Below are 24,940 nucleotides of genomic sequence, written 5' to 3' on the forward strand. Positions count from 1 at the left end.
TCATTCCTCTTTAAAATTTGATTTAAAAATATATCCATTGCATCACAACTTTAACATGTGCTGTAAATGCCACATTGCAGCTTCACACACGCACAAATGTGCATAATTATCTTCATCAACAAAAGTGAAAATGAGACACAGGGTGTATTGGTAATCAAGAAAATACAATATCCTTGTTTTCCCAATAAATTCATTTATTATGTTGTGGGACAACATTTACAAACCTTACTGTGCAAGTTGATGACAGCATGCCCTGAAAACATGGCAGAACATCTCTTTTTTCATCATTGTTAAAAAACAACAACAATTATCTTCCTCTTCTGCTGCAGTTGAAGGCATCAAATAGCATTTGTTTCAGTGATTTCATCAATACATTCACTAGGTAATAAATTTAGAGCTTGCACAAGCGGAGAGCCTGCAGTCCAGCTCTGCAAAAAAATGCAGCCCGATAAAATACTCAATGATCAAAACAAGTGTTAAGGTTATGAAATCAGGTGTATTTATTCACGTCATAGCTCCTACGAGATAATCAACAATTATTCACACAGTATTTGTCGATTAACTCAATGAAGTGTGGCCCTTTATGAAGGGGAAAATGAATCATATTTACAAATATAACAAAATAAGAGATTCAAGGGATATTTTTGCATTTGACATTCAATTAATGTACAAAGTGATTTTCAGTCACAGCATTCTGAAAAGAGAAGAACAAAAGCACTTGTGGCATCATAAATTAACAATCAATTTCCAACTACATATCATCTGATCTTGATGCTTAATTTGTTCTAATATGTTTAATCCAAGCTATTTACATGCATTTACGCAATACCATACTTGGCTGTGGTTTTATTGCTATAATTTGTAATATATAATTTCAAAAAAACACTAAAATTTTCTCCCATTACTTTGAATTTGACAAGAAGAAGCGAGAGAACTAAAACATGGGAGGTTCAAGTGAGATAAACGTTTGTGAGAATTATCTTTCAGTGTCGCATGGAAAAGTGAAAACAGAGTATAATCTGCAGCAGAAGGGAGCGAGGCTTCAGGACAGTTGTTCAAGGCGTGAATGGGTCGATGGTTGTGAAAACCCAGCATCAGCAAAAGTGAACAATATAACAGGTGACGAAATAAAATCAGTGAATTATACATTCAATTGCAGTGACTAGAGGAAACCTATACCCACTGTGAGCTAAATGGCGACCATGTCAGGATAAGGCTCTAATGGTCTTTATCATTCCTTGTAAAAACACTCAGAACAGCTTATGAACTGAATGGAAAAACGAAAAACCCTGAAAGGAACGACAGAGCACTAGTTTACACCCGACATGTCAAGTTGAACCTGACACAATAATCTCGATATAAGGGCTTTTTTTTCTTCTTTTTCTCTTGTCCACATGATCAAACGTTTATTAAACATTTATGGACTGGACTCTAACAGGTAGAAATGATTAATTGTGGTTATAAAAATGAATTCAAAGTGGCTTGCATATTACATTAAGGCTGCATGGCTAACATTGCAAGACGATTTGTCATGACTGTCATCCCAGTGTTTTGTTTGAACAACATATAAATTCACACATAACGTTCATTGAGTCTTATCTAATATATATATTTGAATACCTATTATTTTTTGTAACAGCATAAATGGGATTCTAAGTAACATATTTTACACTGACAGCATTTTTTTTTTCTGTGATCTTCCTTGCCTGGAATCATCTGGGAACTTGTGGTTATTTCCCACCTTCGTTACTACGAGGGTCAAAGCAACAATATCTCGGGTGGTCCATTAATGATCTGTCACCTCTCCTCTCTGGCCAATCTCCCGCTCCAGGTCCCAACAGGGAGAAAAAGGGTTGAAAACAAGGCTGAGCCTCCTCTTTTTTCCCAGCCACACTGTCATTTCTCAATAAACCACTTTCTTCTTTCTTTCTTTCACATTTGTTTAATCTGTGATAATTAATTACTGGATGGGTTCCACATAGTTAGCGGGATAAAGGCCGGTCTCTCCTTCCTTGAGCCGGCCTCTGCACCAACCCTGATCATCTTCCTCGCCGATTTTGGTAAATTCATCCCCTGCAAGAAGTAGAAAGAAACAGATAAACACTAAGTGCTTTTGGCCCGAATGTTGCGTATTGGGTGAGGCAAATGCTGACAACTTTTCCTTTGGAGAGAGTGACGTACATGCGAAAAGGAAGGCAGGATATGTTTGAAAATATATGGGAACTGTTTCATGTGTTTGTTAATGGTACTGACCTAGCAAATGACAATGAAGAGGAATAAATAGTCAGTTACGTAAACCTTATAACAGGATTAATGAGTTCAAATACCCGCAATTATATTAATTCATTAAATTATGCACAAAATGTTTTATAGCTGACAAATGATCTATATGTGTATTGTTTGTTTGTAATTTAGTTACAAGTAAATTAAGTTTTGTTCCTGTTTACAACAGTTGTACCGTAGCAGGTACCTTTGTTAATGAGGAACAGGTCATATACAGGTCATATTTGATATAACCAAAGCCCTGTCTCTGATATAACTACATGTATATAAATACAAGTGTATGTGTGTCTGTAAGAAAATGTTAATAAATATATTGTTTAAAAAAAAAAAAAAACACTAAATACTTTTACAGGATTGAAAGAAATTTTGCCGTTTTAGTTGTTTTTCGTCTAAATTTACCTGCTTTGAAGCTCAGCTCATCCTGTTCCTGGCCTTCGTAGTCGTACAGCGCTCTGACCGCGACAGAGACGACCGGAGAAGCCGGCTCCTCCTCGAATGGATTCCCATCGCCGTTGGCGGAGAACGGGTTCCCACTCGTGTCTTCATCCGACCAGTCGGGAGTCTTCTCTGTACTGCTCACGCTTTATAGTCAGGTAAAAAAAACAAAAAAACAGCCACTTAGAAGTTGCATTTTCATGTGTATCTCAGGACGTCATAAACCGACAAGGACAATCCAGCATGCCAGGCAGAAGCAGGAACAAAAGTTCAATGTTAGAAAAGCGAGAGAGAAAAATAAACACAACACCAAGTGAAGTATAAAACAGTACAAAGAAAACAAAGCCAAAAAAAAAAATGCTTCCTCAGATCCACAGACAGCTTTGTGATTTCTATCCTGAAAAACAACTTACTAAATAAGTGGAGGACATGCGTGTGTATGACATCAATGCTACAAGGCAGGCAGCTGTTTTCAGGCAACATGACAAAGATGATTTAAAAGTTGCTTTCGATGCCACTTTAAGATCAAGAGCTGGAAGTGGCACGATGCCGAGGTCGTGCGATGCAAAACAAAAAACAAAACCACAAGACGACATATCAAAAAGAAACATGAATAACAAGCAAAGACAAAATCATATTTTGTAAAATGCATGATTGAGGTTTAGCCTGAGTATCCAGCAGGGGGAGCCACTTGAACACCAGAGAGAACTCGGCTTTGACAGATGCACACATTGAGAAACGCTAAATGCACATCAGCACACACATACAGCGGGGAAAATAAGTATTGAACACGTCAACATTTTTCTCAGAAAATATATTTCTAATAGAGCTAATGACATGAAATTTTCACCAGATGTCGGCATCAACCCAAGTAATGCACACATACAAAGAAATCCGAACATTAATGTCCATAAATTAAGTTATGTGTAATAAAGTGAAATGACACAGGGAATAAGTATTGAACACATGAAGAAAAGGAGGGGCAAAAAGGTATGGAAAGCCAAGAAAACAGCTGGAGTTTGTCAGTATTTAGAATGTAATCCTGTCTCCTATCAGTACAAAGTAATATCTGCTGGTTTAGTCCTGATTGATGCCTTTTAAAAAGGTTTCTCACCACCAAGGTGTCAGACAATAAGAATTGCATGGTGGGCAATGGCAAAGAGCTGTCTAAGAGCTGTCTAAAGACCTACGCAACCAAAGATTTCAGACAGAAGAGTCAAAACAATAATCAGAAGGGTTCCCTAACAGTCCAGGACACTGGTGGAGAGCTTCAGAAAGATCTGGAATCTCAACTGCCATGGCTTGCATGGTGTGTGTGCCTGGAGGCCATGATGGTTGAGTGCATTACTTATTGTTTTCTATGAAACAACTGTACCTGCTGATCCCAGGTCTGTCTGAAGCTCTCCACCAGTGTCCTGGACTGTTAGGGAACCCTTCTGATTATTGTTTTGACTCCTGTTTTGCAATAGTAAGGTTGTGTAGGTCTTTAGACAGCTCTTAGACAGCCCTTTGCCATTGCCCACCATGCAATACTTATTGTCTGACACCTTGGTGGTGAGAAACCTTTTTAAAAGGCATCAATCAGGACTAAACCAGCAGATATTACTTTGCACTGATAGGAGACAGGATTACATTCTAAATACTGACAAACTCCAGCTGCTTTCTTGGCTTTCCATACCTTTTTGCCCCTCCTTTTCTTCATGTGTTCAATACTTATTCCCTGTGTCATTTCACTTTATTACACATAACTTAATTTATGGACATTAATGTTCGGATTTCTTTGTATGTGTGCATTACTTGGGTTGATGCCAACATCTGGTGAAAATTTCATGTCAATAGCTCTATTAGAAATATATTTTCTGAGAAAAATGTTGACGCGTTCAATACTTATTTTCCCCGCTGTAAATGATTTACAGTCAGATCTGCTCACTGTTTTAAAGCTTAAATAATTGTGTTATGAATTGGTATTTGTGGATGTGTTTCTTTTGTAGTGTTATACTGGATGAAACTTGTATATCAACAGACGTGTGAGCGTTTCAATATTCAGATCTGACTGTAAAAGACAGAAACATGTTGGAGTTCACACAACATGCGCCCCCATGCGCATCACGTGTGATGTTCTGCAAGTCCTGGCACTGTTAGGCTTCAAGATCAGACACACAATGGCTTTTGCGCGCAATGCCGTTCCAGAGACCATGCAGAGCAACACAACAACCTGCCACCTGAAGGAGGAGAGAGGGATGTGAGGAGGAAGAGAGAGCAAAGAGACTGAGACAAAGTAACAACGGGAGACGGGGGGGAATGAATGAATGAATGAATGAATGAACGAACATCCACGACGACGTAGCAAAAAGACAGAAGAGGAAGAGGCGAGAAGGTTTTTGCGGCTGGGTGGAGTGAAGTTTTCTCCTTGTTCACCAACGTTTTTATTTCCTCTTTCTCCACACTGATGTGGTTGACTGTGGTCTGCTGCTCCGTTTCGGCCGTTTCCTCTTCCTCATCCTCATCCTCGTCGTCGTCGAAGGGGTTCGAACCCGCTGGTGCAGTTTTAGTGGGCACAGTCAGGCTGACGACATGGGACACATTGAAAGATGGGTTGTTGACATGAACACATGTACAGACACACTGTTGACAAACATGACCTGAGGACAAAGTGAAGCTCCGTTTCCCACCTGACTGTTATTTAACAGACATACACAATGATGCAACAGATGCATACAGATGTTGACGCACCATGTGAGCTGGCATTGACCATTAACATCTCAAAAACACAAAGCAGTTGCGCAACTGTACTTGCAATTGTTTAAATATAGCTGCAAACAGCAGGCCATGCAAAGTCGTTACTGTTTGTATCCTAAGGTGGCAGTTTTGACTTTATGTCTTGCATGTATACAGTACATACAGTATATAGTATGTATATCCAGTAACCAGTGTCTTCAACACAGATTGGATGTTGGTTTTTTACCTGGGACTTTAGTATTAGCAGCAGTGTTATGGTACAATAGTAAGTACATATTAAAAACCCTGTTACAGAGTTCAACATGAAAAAAGGTTTTCAAGTTAATAATGAAGCTAATTTAAGTTTAATTTGTTTCCTACCATAGTTGATAAAACAGGAGTTGGCTGTTTAAAGCTGCATAAATCGAGCCTGCATGTGCTAGGTGTTTGTTTTTTTCCTGTTGGGTGGATGCATGTGTGCTTGCCGGTATGCATAAAGGAATGTAAATGTATGTGTATAAGTATGGATATGTGATGTGTGCGTGTGTGCACATGTATGGGCGTGGGTATGAGTGCATCCACATAGTTAGCACATAGAGTCTGCAGGTGTAGAAATATGTTTTCTCCTTTAGGTTGTAAGTACATATATTATACTATATGTGAGTGTACATCTATATGTAGATAGATATATATTGCTCTTCTATTCTATTGTTCTTTTCTTTTTTATTTACTAAATTAGTGTTTTTTGTTCTGTAACCTGAAAAAAGGCTATAAATAAAGCAAAAAGTTTGCATAAATGGTCTCCCTTATTAGAAATGACAGCCCTGGTTTGTCCCAACACTGTCAGTGGAAAACACGGATATGAGCTATACAAGAACAACAACAAAAAAAAAGTCTGACAGGTGCGGCAACAGTAAATAAAATGGGGCGGGACTTGGTGAGGTTAAATGTGGTGATGGATGAGCCGGTAATTATTGTTCTCCTCTGTGATGATTACAATGAGTGGCACCAACATGGTATTACCATCAGTGAACAAAACAACAGTTTCAGCCTAAACACACAGACAGAAAAGATGACACTCTCAACTTGAATGTGCGAAAACTTGCAGCTCTCACACAAACCTCATAATTAATACAAAGTAAGAAAAAAAACACTGAGAAGACACTTCCTGAGTCTGACTGACACGTATTCGCTCTGACAAACTGTTTCTGAAAAAGTCATTAGGGCCGTTTCGCCTCCTACCAGTTCGACTTTCCACATCAAGGAGCAACATTTGCGCTAGAGCTGTATCAAAAGGAAACAGAGGGTTTCAACTCCCTGTTTACAGAGTTACTGGAGCGCGAGCAGCGGTAGTTATCAGTCGGCCCTCGAGAGCGCGAAGCAGAGAAATGTGAACACCTTTGTTTGAACAGTCATGCCATGCTCTGTGAGCCTGAGCCTGGGGAGTTATTACACCAAACACCGCTCCGCTAGGCGGCCGGGCACAATGTAACCGTGGATGGTTTCTAGTCAACAAACAAAACTTGACCTTATAAACTAAGAAACAAATGATCAAAACAGTTCTATTAATATTTGATCCTGTGGGTGTTTCAACCGTGTTCGTTCAAGCTTCACACCTCAAATGAGGGAAAATCCGAAGAGGTGTTGAAAGGTTGATATAAAAAAAAAAATAGAAAAGCTGAACAACAAACAGCTGAAACTAGAATAAGAAGCCATTATACTGTCATTATATCTGACCTTAACTCAGAGCTCTGTGGCTGTCGACAAACAGGCATGGGAATCTGAATTGCGTCATATTTACCCTTCACACACCCTGCACTTACACACACGCTGATGTAGGAAATGACAGGAAAGCAACACTCTGTGTAAACGCTGGTTAAGACGGGAGAGGGGGGGGGGAAGCAGCACAACATTCAACTTTTTCCAAGTTCAGAGGTCAGATGCTTTCCATGCCTGACATTCCCTGCGTTGACTCCTCTCTCATGATTTCATCGCATACGCGCCACTTCCTGCTGATGCATGGATAAGAGCAGACCGACCGCCAGCAGGTGTTTGGACGTTAAATTAAGGAAAACCTTATTACCGAGCCACAAAGGAATGTGAAGGAGTTTAAAAGAGGCCAAGTGTTTGTTCACTCGGGAACTCACAGCCAAGTGTGCTTAATTCCTGAGGAGTGTAACACAATAAATAAAACACACAGGGGCTCGCTCCAAAGTCTTCTCTTTTTTTACAACCATGAAAGCTTTATGAAAAGGTATTTTTATGTTAATCAGCTGTTTGTTTCCGTTTCCAATGAACCCAGTCCACTGTTGTGTCCTTGGTGCTGTTGCCACAACACCAAAGAGGGATTTCCCTTCAGGGGCAAACAACTTCTTATCTTATCTCAGCTTATATAGATTACATCAAGTTATTAAAAAACAGCCCATCGACCATCAAGCGGCTCTAAAACCTTGTGTAAACATTCGACGGCATTATACTGTATATAATTAGATCAATTAGAGGGTTAAATCAATCATCATAAATCCCGCCTTCGAGATAACACGTGAATACAAGCGAGCTTTTGTTGATAATGTTTAGCTTTAATCTCAGAGGAGGTGGTGAAGTACAGATAATTACGGTACTTCTTTTCTAATTATTAAAAAATATGTTTTTCTGTAACTCAGGACTAGATGAAACCAAGCGCTTGTGTTTTCGACTTCAGTAGCAACTAATCCAGTTTCCTTTGAACTTTCCAGTACGAACATTAACACACTGAACATCTCAGTGTGTGTGAGTAATATTTCCACATTGCTCTTCCTGGCACCCTCTCCGTTACGTACCAGCAGTCTGTCTACTCTGTCCAGTCTTTTTCTCTGGGATGACTGTCTGCTCTCTCAACCAACACACTGTAAAATGTTTACCGTTGCCGCGGGAACGGCCGCACAAATACACGTCACTCCCGGAGCTTTTCCTTACGCAATGTTTTACAAGGATTCCTTAAGAGGAAGATGCGGCGTAGAGATGAAGGAAGTTTGTGTGAGTGTGTGTCTTGACAACAGAGGCCCAGTTTCCTGTGTGTGTGTGTGTGTGTGTGTTAAGAGAAGTGAGGCAGCGAGTGGTCAGATATCTACCTGCTGCTGGTCTTGGGGGGCTGGACGGGCTGGTCCGAGCTGGTCTGACTGATGCCGGTCAGTGTGACGCCCTCCGACGGCTTCTTCTTCTCTCGTCTGCTGAGTGTTCGGTTCAGGTCTATGGACCAATCCTGATCAACACACACACACACAGACACACACACATAGAGATACACGTTACCAGATGTTTCACCTGTGACTGTGTGGTTTGTGGTTTGAGGTCCAAACATGCCTTCGCAGAGAACAGTGGAAGAGTGTTTGACAGACGGGGGGATGTGCACTGCAAAATACACACACACACACTTCAACACAGTCCAACAACCAAGTGAATCATTTCTCAGGCTGCGAGTCGACACTGACTGGATTTTTGAAACTGTACACACACGTATGTATGTGCAGAGTTACATAACATACAGTACAGCGTACGCCTGGAAAAATGAGAGATACGACCAAGAACAGCATCCATCACCTGCTGAAAGAAGGAGCTCCCCTCCACCAGACGTGTGTGTGTGTGTACAGTGGCATGCAAAAGTTTGGACATCCCTGGTCAAAATTTCCGTTAATGTGAACAGTTAAGCAAGTGGAAGATGAAATGATCTCCAGGAGGCGTAACGTCAAACATGAAACATTCTTTTGCAACATTTTAAGCATCATCATCAGTGAATTATTTTTGTTTTCTACACTTTTAGAGTAAAAAAGGGAAACAAAGCAGCAGCCTGCAAAAGAACGTGAAACCCAGGAGACTTGAGCTCTCAGATAACTTTGACAAAGGTATCAGACAAGTTATTTACAATTCACACGCTGTGATGGTTTTCAAAGTGGGGGCTACTAGGTACTAACTATGCAGGGTGGCCAAACCGTTGCTGCAAGTCCTTTTCTGTCATTTTAAAAAGGTTTTATGAAAACATATTATGAAAATATCACTTTTTGAAGGCTCTTTAACATATATTTGGGTGTTTGTCTTGTAGTAGAAGGGGTGGGGCGGGGCAAGCAGTGGTTCAATTGCATTTAAAGGGACAGGCACTGAAACCAGCCGTTCTGAACAGGGCTGTTCTGAGAGTATGAAAAGAGCTGTGATGTTTGACCCTTGGGGTATTTTGACCAAAGCATGTCACAGACATGTCTTTAGGATACCTGGGAACTATTTTAATTTGTGGAAAAGGGGGCATAGTATGTCTCCTTTTAAGATGGAAAAAAATATATTGTTTAAAATGTAAAGAGATGTATACTATGTGTCATCTTTTTGCAGATCATTTCATCTTCCACTTGCTGAACTCTTAACACATTATCAGAAATTTTGACCAGGGGTGCCCAAACTTTTGCATGCCACTGTATGTGTGTGTGACAGCAAGTAAGCCATTTTTATTGTTCATGCATATGGTCATAGTCACATAATACTGTATTCTTAAATTGGTCGACTAACCCTACGTCCACAATGATTAATCAGAATTAGTCACTTAGGTCTATCTTTAGATTGTCGGACCGGTCGGACAGGCGGTTGTTATCTCCCTCTTAAATTACACACACAATACTAAGCTTTCCTGAGTGTTTATCTGACCCCTCTGATCTATCAGGCCTCTCAAACATTTAAAGATTAAAGGTGCTCCACTCTGGCTGATGACCTCTGTGAAACTGTGACATTGCTGAGCTGTGGTGGTGCTGGTGGTGGTAGCATCACGTGACGTAGCGCAGGGTTCACACGGAGAGCACCGCTGACTGAGGAGGGGCCACAGAGGGGTCAGAGGTCAAAGAGGAGTGAAAGAACAGAGGGTCAGAGCTGCGGTGGTGTAGAGAGGATTTCTGATATCTACAAGGAAAAAGCTACGTGAACATCCCCGAGGACAGAGCAGGGGGAGTGTTTCTTCGATATATTATAGTTCGTAGATAAGATCCAAACATAACCACCTCAAACACACACAAATGGAAGCAAGTAAGGAGTGTTATCAGTTTAAAAAAATAAAATAAAAAAGGATCTCCCCCCAACGGCTGCTGTGAGAGAACAGCCTTCGCATGCATAACTCACTACAAAGGACCTTCTCTTAAAGGTGCGAGGACGGGACCAGTCCAAATTCTGTCAGACATGGGGAAAGGGAAGCAGGGTTAATGGGAATAAAAGAAAAAAATCTAATCCTGAAAACTGCAGCATGCACACTGTAAGGGTTAGTTTGTGGCTGAGGCAATGACATAAACCAGCAGAAATGATCTCAGGGTGGATTACTTCAGCTTCTTTAAAATAGCTACCTGCACAAAAGAGCCAGGAGCTTGAGCAGAAGTAATGAAGACGTGGGCATGCAATGTTGTTTTTTTGAGATCCAGGCTGTTAGTTTGCTGAAGTCATCTCGACTATTAACACCTTCTGACAAGTTGAGTCTGTGTGTCTCTTGTCACAGAGTAACTTTAATCCTCTCTATAAAAAAAGTCTTCCAAAAACCAGGCAGCTCTGAGGAAGAAAAACGGCCGAAAATGACTTCAAGTGGAAGAAGATCCCCCACTGGAACGGCCTGCTAAAGCATTCAATAGCGCTATAAATTGCAGCACAGCGAGCACATGCAGCGTCTCTTTGCTCTTTCCTTCCCTTTCTCTTATTTTACCTCCTGCTCAGAAGATGAACATAAACTACACTCCTCTCCCTGTCGGACTGACGGCCGAGGACAGATTTACCTCCACCCCTGCTGCCAAACAGCACACTTCAACGACAAATATTATCACCAGACTATAACTCCTGCTTCAACTTAATGTACGTGGCAAAAAAAAAAAAAAAAAGCTACATCAGTGCTGCCCTTCAACTTTTTCCCCCTCGTGTATTTTTTTCAGTATTACATATGTCTCCATTAATCTTGTCCTCCTAACCGGGCCCCTCAGGGCGCCGTTGGTCCTGATGAAGACATACCACGGCATCTTTACATAAACAAATACTTGAATTTACTCATAAGTATCTTCCAAAATAATATATAGGACTATCATGACTGGTATTCATCCTATAAATTCGGCAGCAACAACCCTCCCTTAGGAGTTCCTGCAGTAAAGGCTACTGAGGGATCATGACCTAATGTTTGTTATTTATGGGTTTATTTTTGGAGCTACTGAGAGCCCGTCTGGATGATCCTCCCTCATTCTTCCCCTTCACATCTTAAGCCTTCGCTAGACTCTTTCTTTCGTATAAATCTTAGGATTCGCTACCTCAAACTGAGGCCAGTTCATTGGCATTCCTGGGCCGTGATTGGACCGGAACCACTTCAGGTCCTCTTCAGCGTCAGTAGCAGAGACCGTGTCCTCCAGCGTGTGATAGACCGTCTGGAACCTGAAGGGAACGAGACCAGATGATACGGTTAAACATATAAGTAACTGATTAAAATCTTTTGCTTTTCTTTATTTATAAGGAGAGAGTCATATTATCTGACTTGTGATTGGTCGAGAGGTCCAGGTGCTGTTTAACCTCCAGAAGCAGCTCTCTGAAAAAGGTGATGCGTTTGTCTTCAAACAGCTGCCACTGCTCAAACACCTGCTCCATGTTCTCCATGTACTGAGGGGTCAACTTGTCGAGCTCTTCAAGGGACTTCTCATAGCGTTCCTTAGTCTGGAAGGAGAGGAAGATGACATTTAAATAAAATAGAAATAGAACATTTTGATGACTTATTGTGATAGAAACCGCCCCTTCGTTACCTTCTGCACCTCCTGCTGACACTTCTCCACCTTCTCCTGGAGCTTCTTCTGGGCTTCGGGGTTGTTGTTGCTCTCTAATTTGCTGTTGGTCTCCCTGCTGGCCGCCAGCTTCTCCTCTTTGCAGGCAGAGTGATACGATTTCTTCATCGTCTCCATCTGCGGATTCAAATTATCATCATCATCATCAGTTGATGCAGGAAACAAGAGTTTTTTGTCTTCTGGATAACTGAGATAACTACTGGACCACCAGTGACACTTCACTTCACAATATCCCATTCTGTTGCTCTGTCATATTTTGCTTATTGAAGATGAGCCTTACTGTGATAGTTCTGTTTTGCCCCGGTGTTATTTGTTGTAGTGCTAATTTTCTAATTTTAATAAACACACTTGTTGAAAAAAGCAGCAGGAAACAGCACCACCAGCTCTTCATCGGTAAAACATTTGTACTAATTTGCATCTAAATATGACTACAAAAACTTGGCAGCTGTATCTGTGCTTTATCTTTTGAACTCTGCAGGACGTGTGTGAGTGTTATTTTCTCTTTGTTAAGACAGCTGACAGCACACGTTGACTCATGTGCCCGGAAGCGTGACTTTTATGTCATTTTTTTTATTTTTTATTTCTAGGATCATTACAATGAATTTCCTACTGTGACACATTTCCTAATTTGAGGCTGCAGACACATGGATGTTGGAATAAATGAACAACCTGAACACTTGATGTCATTTATGAAGAGGAATGAGCCACTCCTGTTCCACTTTGTTTATATTTAAACTGCGACAGATAAGAACTGCGGAAGCGGACCGCTGCAACCTGGATCTATTTGTGTGGAGCGAGTCTTGGGCAGTGCCCAGTGTAACTTGGGCCAAGGCCAGAGCAGCCATGTTCTCATTGAACAAACAATGTGACATAAAGAGGACACTTAGAATAGGAGGACAACACAACAGCACAGCCCGTCCTTCATGTTAATTTGCTATAACAGGCAGTTACCAAAGTCTCTATTCAAGTGAGCGTCAGACAAAACGTCAGTGCGCTCAGGCCCCGCGGACATCAAACGCCTCGTCCTGTTGCAGCCTGTGAGTTTATTATTGACGTTTGCCGACATCGCCAATGTCAGCTACTCATTTTCTAGACCAGTTAATTAGCCTCATTTCCTCTCTGCCCTCCGCGGCTCGCCCTCGTCCGTCTAGTCAATCAATAAATCACTATGGCTACAAAACTGTATTGTTCTGTCCCTGTGCGGTGACAAGGCCAGGATGTCACCACCACCACCACCACTACTCCACCCTCTGGTGACATCACACACACAGGAAATAGGGGAAAGCAGCCTGAAGGTTGCAAAAAAAAAAAAACACTCAGTTGCTTTGAACACACAAATATTTGCATGTACATGCATCTAAGAGCAGGAACGGGAGCGCTGCCAAGTAAACAGGCTGCTGTAGGAAATACACTGACCTTACTTTGAACTACGTGGTGCCAGTTCCCTCTGCGTGGCCCTCGCTGTTTCCTTCCCTTCTACTGACAAATCAAATCAAGTCTGGGATAACTGGTTGCCACCTGTGACTGATGTTTGGCAATAGCTGCTCATTTAAATGAGCAGTAAATAGTTTACAGTTGTCCCTGTGCCCTTTAGTTGTCAAGTGAGCAGGTAGTCATGGAGCGAAGAGCAACAGTGGTGAGTCAGTGATGTGATATGAAGGATAAAATTGATGTTCATGGTCGTCACTGAGCTGAAGATGGATTTGCTTGTGTTAACTACTTCTAAAAATAAACATGTGCTTTACAGTTGGGGACACAGCTGATGTAAAACGAACTTCCTCCGTGTTACTAGACTGCAGATTCACACACCTCTTTGAGTTTCTTGCCCCATGGTTTCTGAGCTTTGCGGAAACCGTCCTCGGCCTCCTTAGTCTCTTTGAAGCCGCCGATCATCTGTTTGTGGTAGGCGTCTCTCTGCCAGTTCTTTAGCTTCTCGTAGTCTTCTCCCATCAGCGCCGACTTCACCTCCATGTGCAGCTCGCTCACCTTCTCCGCCTCCGTGCACAGGGCAGACCACGCCCGCTCCAGTGTACCATACTGAGGACCTGAGGCCAGAGTTAATGCATTAATAATATTCTTAATACTTTACACCAGCGCTGTTTTTTCTAAGAGAGCAAAGGGCACAATTTCTGGAACTTTTTACTATTATAAAAGTAGTGATTCTGCTATAGAGAGAGTGTTTTTGTACCTTTTTCTATGAGTTGCCGCCAGCGCTTTCCCCATTCTGTGAGCTGCTGTGCGTACGCCTTTTCAATCCGTGCCCGCTCATGGAGACAGTTCATCAGGTCGTTACAGAGCCGATTGCCATCGTCAACCCGCTTCACTGTGCGCTTGTAGTTACCAACCTGAGAACAGGCGAAAGAGACGGTCGGGTGAGAAAAGCACGTTAAAAAAAAAAAAGACGGGGAAGTGCAAAGCAAAGAGTCTTTATGAGTCTCACCTCCCAGAAACTGTCACTGGAGACATCGATCATGGAGTCATCGTAGGAGCCCGACATCGCTGCTGCCCTAAGTTACACTCAGTGTGCAGGGCCTGGAATAAAACACATAAAAAGGAAAATTGTCAACACACAAAATAACTGAATCTGAAAACACAAGCTGTTCCTCAAACAAAAACACATAATAAAATAAAATATCTGCAACGACAGCCAATCATTTATTGAGAAAAATGTGCAGAAGAAGCGGTTGGGAAATGCAACACCTGCAGAGAAAACGTATACGTACAATCAATATTAATAATGTTGATTATCTATTTCTACATTTTTTGTGTCCAGTAAAATTAGCTGCACTGCAAAATGCTCTACAAAATGCTGCATAATGTTTTTTCTCCATTTCAAATTGTTGAAAAACATTGAAAAAGGAAAGTCCTATGTACCGGTAATACTTAAAGGAATCATTAATTAATTAAAAAAGAAGAAAACTTCTATTAAAAATCAGTTGTAGTTGGAACATTAACATGGTTGTAAATCTGTATAATATTTAAGTTGCTTGAAAATGGAAAAAAAAGTCACTTTCTATTGCAAATGTTAAAGAAATGACAAGAAATGAACTAAAAAATGGATCAAAATTGACTTATGTTACAAACCCTGTGTGCATAATAAACATTGATACTGTAATGATTGTATTGAATTTCACTTTATCTGCTCAAGTTCACAGTGAGAAAAAAGTCGACTTTCAAGAAAGTTGAGGAACTCCACACGTACAGCAAAGAGGAAGGGAAACGTCTTTTCATCGATCCACTACACACACACGCTGTCCAACACCACACGCTGTACAGTGAAACTCAAATCTAAAAACAACAACCTCGAGGACCCTCGCTGTCACAACAGCATTCCTCAGAGACTACAGCTGCAGATCGCTGAGAAGAGGCTGAACGCTAAAAAAAGAAACAGTTCAGGGGAGCGATACAAATGGAAGAGGGAGTGACGACGGTTTGTGTGTGTGATCTGGTTTGATAATCTCGGCAGCAGGTGGGTGTTTTCATTCATTTCTTCAAACCTCGCCACCCGCAACATCACCGCAATCTCTCAAACCACTGTGGTTTCTGGCACAGCACATGGGGGTCTCACTCAGCTGAACTGTGTGTGTCAGTGTGTGTGTCATTTTGAAATCAAGGAAGAAAAAGAAACTTGTGTCGAAGCGCACACTGGGCAGCTTCCGTTTCCCTCCGACTGCTCCGACAGACAGTCCTCTGTTCGTCTCCTCTCCCCCTCTTCTGTCCCCACATCCATCATTTCAAACTCAACAGACCCCAGAACAGCCTCTCTTTATTCAACCCTTTATTCCTCTCCTCCCTTCCCCTTCAGCCTGGAGCTTCCTCTCCTCTCCTCTCTCTCCTCTCCTCTCCTCTCTCGAACCAAATATATTCAGATTGCGGTTGCGGACTGCAGCTGACACCTCGCATCGGAGCTGAAGCTAAATGCTTCAATCTCAAGTGACCACCAATCGCTCCAGATCGGATTTTACTTCCCAGCTCACATTCGATCGCGTCCCTCTGAAAAAGTGCAGTCGCTACAAGACGATCGAAAAACATTAGAGTTCAATGAAAGTAAAACAATTAATTAGTCAGTAAGGAGAAAATGAATCAGTGACAGCAACTACTGCACAGTGATGCACATTTATCAATATTACTCAGCTTGAAAAATGACTGATACATTATGGTGATGTATATTTTAACTCGCTGCCATTGCACATGATCATCACATCAATAATAAATATATATTTTATTACCTCCATTCTTTTAAATATTTTATTTATATAACTATTTTTGTACTTTTATACAATGACCAAATGGTGCATAAGAATTTCACTGTAATTACTTGTAATTATGTGACAAATAAACTTGAATTTGAATGGAGAGGATTTAGATTAGAGTCTAAATGAGGTTAAACACATTTCTCTTTTCATGTGCTTATGGCTGAGCTCTTTTAAAGAACTTTAAACTTCATCTATTTTCTTCTATTTCTTTATCTATTCTATTTTTTTTATTCTTCTTTGCTATTATTCTTTGTTATTGTTTATGAAATGCGCTATAAAGATGCCTTGCCTAGATTTTCAGGGGATTTTTTTTTTACTAATGATCTCAGTGAAATCAGGACAAAATGAAGCTACAAAATGTCTCCATGTCTCTTTCATCTCTGTTCTATTGTGGGTCTGATAGAGTCGTTGCTACTTGTGGTCTGATAAAATTCCTGTTTCTATGTCGGAGCTGTTCTTGTGATCAGATCACACAAGATACATTTTAGTGCCAAATGTGAACAGGGCCTCTTTCAGTTTACTGAGACAGCAAGAGGATGAGGGTTGTTACTGTGTGTGTGTGTGTGTGTGTGTGTGTGTGTGTGTGTGTGTGTGTGTGTGTGTGTGTGTGTGTGTGTGTGTGTGTGTGTGTGTGTGTGTGTGTGTGTGTGTGTGTGTGTGTTGGTGTGTGTGTGTGTGAGTGTGTTTCTGAGTATGTGTGTGTTGGTCAATGGTCAGTGGCCCGTGCCCTGCAGGCCAGGACTTGCACAGAGGGAAGTATTGTGGCCACCACAAGCTGAGGAGGCAAATGAACAATCCTCTCTTTAATTGTGTATTTGGAGTTTACAATCAGGTCAGTCGCAACAATCAAACACACGCAACTCGCACAACAAGAGCTGCACAAACAGATGTGGTCTGTCTGTCACCATTTCACAAGAAAACCTCATGTTTAATTTTTACCCAGCTTCCCCATTGAATCGCAGCCTTTATACAAGAGACACAAATGTGTGTGTACAGTAGAGCATCATGTGTTCATCAAATACGGCTGCTTCGATGACAACTGGTGCTATAAATCAAATATCAAATTGACACCAGAGATGAATGAGATGATATCTGAGAAAAATAATTATGATATTTTATCACTTCATTGTAATTTGATCACTAATTTTACAGACTAAAAGTATTATACATTATATTATATTGATTTAAAAACTATATGATGAAAAAGGTTATTGTTTAGTTTAGGTCCTGTCATTGTTTTGTTACCAAAATCCAAGATGCAATAAAATGTTACAATAATAATTATATAAATATATATAATTTTACCATTTCAATTACTGTAATAATGTATAATTTTCTACTATCTTCAAGTTCTAGTCAAGACCTGTGTTGTTAATGTGCCCAGGGTTAAGAGCCCAGACCTTGATTTATTGTTGCCTCAAGCCCTCACAAAAACATTCATTTGAATCAGGTGTGGATGGATTATTACCTAACGCTTTAAGAGACAAGCAGCGACAGAGATCACTCATAACACTGGGTTTGATTTTACCAGAGAAAAAGTGGCGTGTCCACGATAAAATAAAATAAAAAACACAGTTCATATCTGAGAATGAAGACAGGTGTTTTCATCTTGGCCTCTACTGCTTTTTCCCCCTAACAGCTGTTGATATTCTTCAATCACCAGCCGCTGCTGCAACAACACATGGACCAGGCCACAAATATCTGCTCTAAACATGGCGACAAAACACTGCTGCTGCTGCTGCTGCTGCTGGGAAACTGACCACAGCAGCACAAAACCGTGCGTGTGTCTGTGCGCCATTGAAAACTTAAAGGAGAATTCCGGTAATTTTCAAAGTAACGCTCCACAGCTCTAGGTCCCCGAGTGCGACCATATGACAAAAAAATCTGAGCCAAATATGTGCAGCCCGGACTTAGCTCTCCTCCTGCTAGCTGCACTACACTGCAGTTAAACAGCAAAGTAATGGGGGCAGTTAACCGCGACTTTGGCCTCTATATGATGCTCAAAATATCACTACAAATGCTTTGCAACATCCACCAGTTCCTTACCACACAACACTGAGTGTGAATGATTCTGTTAATATGAGAGAGCAGTGTTAACTGTGTGTTTTTATCACGTACCTCTGTTTACTCTAGATTCCTGGGTAGACCTTACTAGTAGACTGTCGAGCTCGGGACTGTTTCCATATCAACAAAGACAAAAATGCGAGGAAAAAATGGATTTAGGAGGAAAAAAAGCATCAATATGAACGTAACTGCTTTTTTCCCCATCCAAAATCTTTTTTCCCCCCTCTTAAATCCATGTTTTCCTCGCGTTTTTGTCTTGATATGGAAACAGTTCCGAGCTCGACAGTCGACTAGTAAGGTCTACCCAGGAATCTAGAGTAAACAGAGGTACGTGATAAAAACACACAGTTAACACTGCTCTCTCATATTAACAGAGTTATTCACACTCAGTGTTGTGTGGTAAGGAACTGGTGGATGTTGCAAAGCATTTGTAGTGATATTTTGAGCATTATATAGAGGCCAAAGTCACGGTTAGAAGAACTGCCCCCATTGGCCTACGGTTGCACTCGGGGACCTAGAGCTGTAGAGCGTTACTTAGAAAATGACCGGAATTATCCTTTAAGTAATGTCATGTTCCTCTTCTGAAAAAACACAACACATGGGTCCAAATACCTTGACACACTAGTCATGCTGTATTGATGGTTATTGGTGATTTCAGAGAACATTACACACATACACAGATATTTACCATCATGTGATGCTGGGAACTTACTTACACGGCCAATTAAAATGTGAAATTACAAATGGTTTCTTGCCTCATACACTGATACCAGAGTGATATGTTGATACAGGAACGGGCCTAGTCTGCTTCAAGGTAGGTTTTCTAATCTAATGACTGGAAATTAAATCAAAAACAAGTACACACATGTCATGAATGGAAAATGACCTTGTACGGGCACGACAATGTGTTGGGAATTCCTTCATCATAAAAGCTCTTTCGCAGGTCTTATGTAATCAGCGGCAAACAGGAACAAATGTCTGCACACCCTTGGCTCCGTGGGACATCGCGTTGAACAATTGAACGCGGCTTGACCCAGAACTGTAAACAATGCTGTTGACTAAGCCCGAGGTCTGAAGTCCGCTCAATCCGTCACTCTGCAGGAGGAGGAGAACGCCGGACAATTCAAGGCGACGATGCACGAGCAACAAACACGTGATGAGTCGACAATGTGAAAGTGATACTACTACTATTTTGGAGTGTGTTATTGTTATCTAAATATGAAGTGACGCAAAGATGCAGTACTAGCTATATTATGAATGCATGATTTCATCAAGAGCCTTGGTTTGGACAATGATTCTTAGATCACAAGCTCAGAGAGAGAAAGAGAGGACGTAACGTAACAATGATACCACTCAACGGCTGATAACGAAATGTACTGAGCATGCTGGAATTTGGCTGCTGACAACAACTCAAGATAGAAGTGAACAAATGCATTCCTCGGCGCTACCATGCCTAAACTGAAGCTTGGCAAGTTGAGCAAGTTCCCACACTGACATTTCTCATCTAACCCACTTTTTTTTAACACAAACACACACACACAGTGTATCCTAGAAGTTAGTTAGAGGGGAGGGTTAATAGTTGGGAGCAGCTAAAATGGAGAAGGGCGGGCACGCAGAGGGTGAGACAGCAAAAGAAGTAAGATGACGATGATGTATGTGTGTGTGTGTGTGTGTGTGTGTGTTGTGTTATTAAAAGCACATGGAGGCTGAACCTGAGTCATGTCTAAGCAGCAGCAGACATGAGATCCAAGTGACCTTTAAGAGTCCAGATAGAAGAAGTGTAGACGAGACTAAAGAAAGACACACACGACGGGGTCGGGGGCTCTGCAAAACGCTGGACAGATGATGGTGCGTTCGAGAGCGTACGGTGTTATTCTGCAGCAAACTGTCTGTCTGTTCTCCCCTCCTCCCTGTGTTTATGTTTCTCAAAGTGCTCTGGGGGTTGTCACACAGAAACTGTCATGAATGGAGCCGAGAGGAGGCAGGAAACAACAGGAAACACAGAGCAGAGAGATGAGCACATAACACAGCTGACAGGCACATGCATGTCTGCCCGTAAGCTGTGTGAGTGTGTGTGTGTGTGTGTATCTGTGTGTTTACGTTGGTTGTTGGGTGAAAAACATAAGCAGAGAGCAAGGAGACCAACCTGAGTGCACACACAGACCGCTGTTTGTCACATTGTGTTTCCTCGCCAATACTGAAACCTCCCAGTCTCGTCCACCTGACCGAGCGTCAGTGTTATGAGCAAAAACCCACAGCTTAAAATGAAAACATGACTTCCTTTGCAAGGTTTTTTTAAATACACGTCACTGTCTTTCTTTCTGGCTGTTTAAATGGTTCAGGAAAGAAACTATAGGTCGTAATGGATGAGCTACTGTCTCCTGACCAGAAAGAGCTCTTTAGGCCATTTAATCCCATTAGTCCAAAGACCAGAAGATAAATCTGCAAATTATATGGCAAACACATTTACGTGCTTCTGTTTCTAAAATATGAGGAGTTGTTGTGTTATGTTGTCTTATTCATCATCATTTAATCTGTTTATTAATTTAATGAGCGATAAATGTCAGAAAGTAGTGGATAATACCAGTAACAGTTGTTGTCAGAGTCATCAGATGTTTTCTTCTGTCCGACCATTTGTCTAAAACCCAAATATATTAATTTTTCTTCATGTTGGAGGAGCTGAAACCTCACAATTTCATGCAAACAAGATTAGACAATTAACCAATTATTAAAATAGCTGCTGAGCTGACTGATCTTTGTAATTCCATTTATCAGCAAATACAGTCATTTTTGCAGCTTTAACAGGAATGTTTTTCTGCTTTTAGAGTGTGGGATGGACAAAATAAGCAAGTTAAAAGGGTGTTTTTCAGTTCTTTCTGACATTATCAAATTGAGTCAATCCATAATCCATAGTTAGAATAAATAATTGTTGTTTCTTGAAATTCAGTCATCAGTATAAATGCTTACTATTGGAGATTACAGGAAGACAGTGTGAAGCAAGCTGTTCTACGTTAGCAATCTACTTTGCAAAAGTCTTGACCACATGAAAACTTCTTATGTGACAACAGGTGATTTTCTTTTCTTTTTTTTTTGTTTCCATTTCCTTCTCTTGTTGCATAAACGCCTGCAATATCTCCCAGGCGGGGAGTTGCAGCTGAGCTGATCTATCCCTTCAATATTGCAGTTTCACAGCAGGACATCGCTAAATCCCGACTGGGCTACCAGAGCAAAAAATACAATCATGCCTTTGCCTCTTTCTCCTCTTGCTGTACACAAGCTTGAAGGTCAGAAGTTTCCATGGCCATGAGCTTAATTTTATTTCCCTGTCAGTCAATCACCTCTGCCCTCCTTCCTCATGTGAGCTCAACAGCTGCACAAGATCTCACAGGAACTGGGCCCTTTTTGTAAAAAAAGTGGCGTCAGAGCCTCATACTAAAGTTACAACAAGGCTCCAAAAACACAAGACAATGAGACCGTGGGTCCATCAACGCCGGGTCGACTGTAGCCACGGCACAACTGACCAGTCCGCCTGCTCAGAAAACCCTCGGCCAGGGAAAAACAATAGCGTTTGTTCCACACTTTCAGGCATTTTCCACTGGACACGCCAGCAGCATAGAGAGGAACATAATGGAGGGAAATTCAGTATTACATGACGGGGAAGGGGGAGATCCTTATGTCACCGTCAGGGCAATTCTGCAGTGTTTTCCTGTGGAAGCCGCAGTCCTGCACAGTGTTCACAGCACAGCACAGCACACACAGAGCGGAGTGAGTCTCATGTGATGTGGCCGAGCTGCAGACTTTTCAGGAAAGTGCCGTGAATGCAGCGCATCAGCTCAACCTTTGACCTTTAAACCTTGGCTCCATTCAAACTGGTAAATCTCTCACAGACGGCAGAAATCAAAGAGGAATGTCAACTGTGATTTAAGCATTTAAAACTCTTCTTTTTTACAGTATTTACAATAACCAAGAAGAGACCTATGAACGAGGGAAGCAACAAAAACTTATTTCCATAGCAAAGATGTTCAGTTTATCGTCATTGGAGACTGAAAAATGCAAATAATCACACTGCAGATATGGAAAACACTCTCTATTTGCTTTTTTTTTTGTACAATTCAAACATTTCCTGTTATATTTTTTCATTGACAAACTGCTCAATAAATCAACTACATGTTCCAGCACTGACTGTACTTTTAGCTACTTTGAGGAGCCAGATATCTGCCTTTGCTGGGAACAATTAATCTTCATTTTATACCAACAGCACTCACCAAGGCTACAGGAACTACATGATTAATTCTGCTGGAAATAGCTCCTGACCATTTTAACTCCTCCGCCGGTGCTCTTGGAGAATACACAAATAAAGATCCCACCAGCAGCTGGAGGGCAGTGCCTTCACTTTGGTCTTAAATTGGACCTACCCCACTCTAAGTTTAACCCTGATCTGTGTGCTGCTGCTGCTGAAGCAATCATTTCATTTCACATGCCTGATCTTTTCTCCCTGCAAAGAGGAACCAGCAGCTTTTTCACAGAGCTTTCACTACTGCTTTTATCCTAGTGACAACACAACACTCCTCCTCCTCCTCCTACAAACACACACACAACAAAACCCCACATATGTAGATGTCCGTCCGCGTCAGGACAGGAAGCATCACTGTGATGACTGATAACTTCCACTTTGTTCATTCATCATCATCATAATCATCATCATGAGTATTGGCTCTTCAGTCATGTGCAGGGGAACAGGGCAGGTCCTGTTTTCTGTGATTAATCACATGGCTATCTGGGTGTAAGATAAGGAAATATCATGACATCTTCCAACACAGCAGCTTGATGTTTGTTTTTTTTGTTCTACAGATGTAAGGTGGGTTAAATGACAGCACAGGAGTTAGGGGTGAACTTGGCAGCCTGCTGGCACTGCGCAAACTGGACCGAGCCGAGCCGAGACAGCTGCGACATTGCAGCAGAAACTGGATCTACTCTTCTCTGCTCTGCCCTTTCTTCCTATGTGAGGAAAATGAAAAAGCTGTATAATAAACACTGTGAGCCTCTGCATGCAGGATGATATGATTATGATGATATGACATGGGGACTACTAGGGAGGGTTTATCTTTTACTTGCGAAACCTGCCCCGCCCTTCATCACTCTCCACACAGGCAAATGAAAGAAAGACTCCCCGGCGAAAAAGCTAAACAGCTGGGTTAAAATGTCTTAAGGAATTTAACATTAAGCTACCTCAGGTACAGGCTCGTAGCAATAACAATCTAAAGTCCGACATTAATTACAGCGGTATTCAGTAAAACTACGACCTTAACTGTGCCAGCTTAAAGTCTTGAGGACTGAACTAATACCCTGAAATACCCAAGTTACTACCTACCGTGTTGCAGATAGTGAAGTTAATAGTGAACTAATTCAACTTTTACGCCTGTGAAATAAACCATACATCATCATTAACGTATCTTACACGTAGTTAAACCGTTTTAAGTTTTGATAAACAGCCACAGTATCAACCTCCTCCCACCGGGAAGTAACTAAACTTTAACGTTAGCTCACTAGCTCTAATGTTAGCCAATTAGCCACAAGTTTCAAAAAAAGAAAGAAAGAAAGAAAAAGTTTAAATGTATAAAAGCCAAACGTTTCCGTGTGAACTTACCTGAAACTGTTTTTTTTCTTTTCTTTTCTTTTTATTCCTCCTGAGAGTTTCTGTGTAACTGTGGAGAATTAATCCTTCCTCTCGGTGCCTATTTACAAATCTTTTCGTCCCCTTTTCTGCTCAGCAGCGGCACCATCGATCGATCGACTCCACTGACTGACACCGACGTAACGTCACGTCAGTTAGCGGCAGTTAGCAGCCACCACGCATCCGGTTGGGATTTTCAAAATAAGACAAAACTAGTGTCACAGGGTTCTTCAATGTTTTGTTTTTTTCTTTCTTTTTTTCGGCAAAGGACCCCCAAACTGATGGAGAGATGGAGCAGGGACCCCCTACTAATATATGAAGAGTTCATTTGCAAAAGCAGATAACTCCGTTAAAAAAAAAAAGTTGAACATTTTTAATTATTATTTACACCAGGTGATATCAGTTAAATCAAAGTTGAGTGGCTTTGACCAAGGAGATGAGATGTACAAAAACAGATGTAGGCTAACTCAAAAAAAGCAAAAGCATCAGCTCATTTTTTTCCAAAATGGCACTTATCTGCTTTTGCAAACAAACTCTTCATATATTGTATTAAATTGTGTTTATATCAAACTGGGCCTAGTGCCTTGTATAAACGTACCTTGTTATTCAACAGTAAGATTTTCAAATAGGTTCACTGGGAATGACTGGGAATTTATTATTGATATTTAAATTAGTAGAATTATTATTATGATAGTAGT

The 24,940-nt window shown here is 41.2% G+C and overlaps 1 protein-coding gene across 4 annotated transcripts; it reads right to left on the reverse strand.

Annotated features, from left to right (window-relative positions):
- Positions 1-1,719: 1,719 nt before the first annotated feature.
- pacsin2 (protein kinase C and casein kinase substrate in neurons 2) lies at positions 1,720-24,364 on the reverse strand. 4 transcript variants are annotated; one of them, XM_083999795.1, is made up of 12 exons: positions 24,216-24,364; positions 14,689-14,780; positions 14,437-14,593; positions 14,058-14,293; positions 12,210-12,365; positions 11,948-12,123; positions 11,727-11,847; positions 10,570-10,617; positions 8,547-8,677; positions 5,141-5,284; positions 2,683-2,864; positions 1,720-2,073 (listed from the first exon to the last, which is right to left on the reverse strand). In XM_083999795.1, exons 2-12 carry the CDS (start codon positions 14,743-14,745, stop codon positions 1,961-1,963), a joined length of 1,521 nt encoding a protein of 506 aa, XP_083855921.1. In that variant the 5' UTR covers positions 14,746-14,780; positions 24,216-24,364; the 3' UTR covers positions 1,720-1,960. The 4 variants fall into 4 exon arrangements, with proteins under 4 accessions (XP_083855921.1, XP_083855922.1, XP_083855923.1 ...); XM_083999796.1 differs by lacking the exon at positions 10,570-10,617; XM_083999797.1 differs by lacking the exon at positions 5,141-5,284.
- Between the last annotated feature and the right edge of the window lie 576 nt (positions 24,365-24,940).

This window comes from Trachurus trachurus, assembly GCF_905171665.1.
Source record: "Trachurus trachurus genome assembly, chromosome: 23".
Lineage (NCBI taxonomy): Eukaryota > Metazoa > Chordata > Actinopteri > Carangiformes > Carangidae > Trachurus > Trachurus trachurus.

Bases quoted from the DNA above. Each gene is read 5' to 3' on its own strand.
- pacsin2 (XM_083999795.1), bottom strand. From the start codon at position 14,745: ATGTCGGGCTCCTACGATGACTCCATGATCGATGTCTCCAGTGACAGT. The intron at 11,848-11,947 runs GTCAGATAATAT...CGTTCCCTTCAG, and splicing joins GACCTCTCGACCAATCACAA to GTTCCAGACGGTCTATCACA. The intron at 5,285-8,546 runs GTAGATATCTGA...CCATGTCGTCAG, and splicing joins CCCCCCAAGACCAGCAGCAG to CCTGACTGTGCCCACTAAAA.